Raw genomic sequence first — 2763 nt, 5'->3', positions numbered from 1 at the left:
GTCTCTAGGTCATATCCAATGGAATGCCCGTGGACTTAAAAAAAAAAAAAAAAAAAAGCTGTTCTTTTTAACTTTATTCATCAAATAATCCTGGATCATGTGACACTGAAGACTGGAGCAATGATGCTGAAAATTCAGCTTTGCATCACAGAAATAAATTACATTTTAAAGTATATTAAAATAGAAAACCGTTATTTTAAATTGTAATAATATTTCACAATTTCACAGTTTTTTCCGTATTTCTGATCAAATAAATGCAGCCTTGATGAGCATTAGAGACTTCTGTAAAACACATTACAAATCTAACTGATCCCAAACTTCTGAACAGCAGTGTATTTCTCCTGAATTCTTTCACGGTGTGCGTGCTTCACCTGCTGAGCCGTCTGGATCCTGTGGTTCTCCAGCTCCAGCGTCTGAAAGCCTTGCAGAAGCACCTCCTCTGTGGACTCGGGCAGAGTCGCAGTGAACGCCGAGCGCAGAGAGCGAGACGTCAGGCTGCAGATGTCCTCGATGGGCAGCTGAGGAAACATTCAGAGGAGCATCACATCTCATCTCACTCACGGTTACGAGTGAGGAACAACGATGGTTTCAATGCATCAGATGACTCCTCATCTGTATATATATATATGTGATCCTGGAGCACAAAAGCAGTCTTAAGTCGCTGGGGTATATTTGTAGCAATAGCCAACAATACATTGTATGGGTCAAAATTATCGATTTTTCTTTTATGCCAAAAATCATTAGGATATTAAGTAAAGATCATGTTCCATGAAGATATTTTGTAAATTCCCTACTGTAAATATATCTAAACTTCATTTTTGATTAGTAATATGCGTTGCTAAGGACTTCATTTGGACAACTTTAAAGATGATTTTCTCAATATCTTGATTTTTTTGCACCCTCAGATTCCAGATCTCAGCCAAATATTGTCCTATCCTGACAAACCATACATCAATGGAAAGCCTATTTATTCAGATGTATATATGATGTATCAATTTCAAAAAAATGGACCCTTATGACTGGTTTTGTGGTCCAGGGTCACATATGGCAGCAGTTTCATTCACAGGTGTATTACAGAAAATAAGGAAAATAGCATATTTCATAAGCAAACATATCAATTTTGTAAAAATGTATTCGATTTTTAAAGTTTAACATTACTCGATAACTGTTCAATCATTTTAGATCAGGTGTTTTCAGTTTTTTAGATGCCACAGATCCTTGCATGACCCTAAAATATAAAAGATTATATATTTCACAATATATTTTAATGTGCATAGAGCCAATTTATACAGTGAAAAATTAATGCGTGTAATTTTTTTCTACTCTATATGGCACTGTACTGTTGGCTGTATTTTTTATTTAATTTTTAATACTGATTTATTATTTGAATAAAATATTTATGCATTTAGTTTAATCTTATTTGTTTTATTATTTATTTATTGTTTGTCTCTAAACTTTTTCCCAGACCCCAGAAACTCATAACACGTCTTAATATCTCAGTTAAATCATTTTAGTCAGGTGTTTACACAGAGCCCCAAATATAATCATCATTGTGCAAACCTGAAATGTAAAAGCAAGTGATATATTTTCATGTGTAAAGAGCCAAATTATACTGTGAAAAATTAATGTGAAAAAATATGTGTAAAATATTATTTGGAAGATATTTAGCATTCATTTATTACTGTTTTTATTTATTTATTTTAAGCTTATTTTTTATTATTTATTATTATATTTTGATAATGATAAAAATAAGCTTAAAATAAATTTAAAAAAATAAAAAATTAAAGATTATTTATTATTATTATTATAAAAATAAGCTTAAACTAAATAAATAAATAAATGTGATTTAAAATAATAAATGGATACTAAATATTTTCCAAATATTTTACTCATATTATTATTCATTTATTCTTACATTTTTTACTCTGTTTTTCTTCAACTTTTTCCCATATTTAGTTTCTATTACATTACCTTTTTCAACTTAGAGGTATTATTTAATATTGTACAATATATTATTTATTGACATTTTTACCGTTTTTCTCTAAACTTTCCCCAGACCCCAGACTGAAAGCCTGTTTAGGTCACAGGGGTTCTGCTGGCCCAAAAGTTTGTGAACCCCTGCTTAAACTAGCAGGTTAAGCATTACTAACTCGTCTAAAAGTGAAAAGCTAGTCTTGTTTAACTGAACGGACTCATTAGCATACTGCATGGATTACAGACGTGGCGCACTCCTCCACATACTAACAGATCGACAGCCACTAACCTCCCCTCACCAGCCAGACGAGGGTCTGAGCAGACCGAGTGTACTTCCTAGTGCACTACAGAGCAGAAGTGTGACTCACAGACCCGAGAGGACTGTGTTTGTGCTGTTAGCTCACAGGCTACAGCTGCTACAGCTCCACTCACCTCAGCGGGAAGAAGCGCCACTTCTGCGGCTGCGCGGATCTCGAGGACCGACTCCGTCTGTTTGTCCGTTAACGGCGCCATCGGATCCGCGCGACGGTCCCAGTGTGACACTTTCTCCCGAGTTTCCTTATCAGTGAGCTCTAGGAGACTCTGCTCTGTGGACGACGCCATCATGGCCAACAACATCCGACGTCACCTAAACGGAAGCTTCATCCGGGTTGGGCGGGGTCAAGACGCAGGCAACCAATCAATGAAGCGCTTTCACTTCTACGACACCAGCAGATAATAAATGCACTCAAACTCCACCAGACCTGCATTACATTTCACTCATATATTAACAGGAAAACAAAACTATAA

At 35.4% G+C, this 2763-nt stretch overlaps 1 protein-coding gene across 1 annotated transcript in view; it reads right to left on the bottom strand.

Annotated features, from left to right (window-relative positions):
* The window catches only part of cog3 (component of oligomeric golgi complex 3), a 30325-nt gene extending 27736 nt beyond the window's left edge, over nt 1-2589 (bottom strand). The window contains exons 1-2 of the mRNA XM_016520861.1: nt 2407-2589; nt 372-518 (exon numbers count right to left, since the gene is read on the bottom strand). Coding sequence (XP_016376347.1) covers nt 372-518; nt 2407-2580 — 321 coding nt within the window. The 5' untranslated portion in view covers nt 2581-2589. The remainder of the gene's footprint in view (nt 1-371; nt 519-2406) is intronic.
* Between the last annotated feature and the right edge of the window lie 174 nt (nt 2590-2763).

This window comes from Sinocyclocheilus rhinocerous, unplaced genomic scaffold (genome assembly GCF_001515625.1).
Source record: "Sinocyclocheilus rhinocerous isolate Xijiao unplaced genomic scaffold, SAMN03320098_v1.1 scaffold2254, whole genome shotgun sequence".
NCBI classification, from domain to species: domain Eukaryota; kingdom Metazoa; phylum Chordata; class Actinopteri; order Cypriniformes; family Cyprinidae; genus Sinocyclocheilus; species Sinocyclocheilus rhinocerous.
Note: the sequence above shows the minus strand (reverse complement) of the source record. Positions and strands in the feature narration are given on the sequence as shown.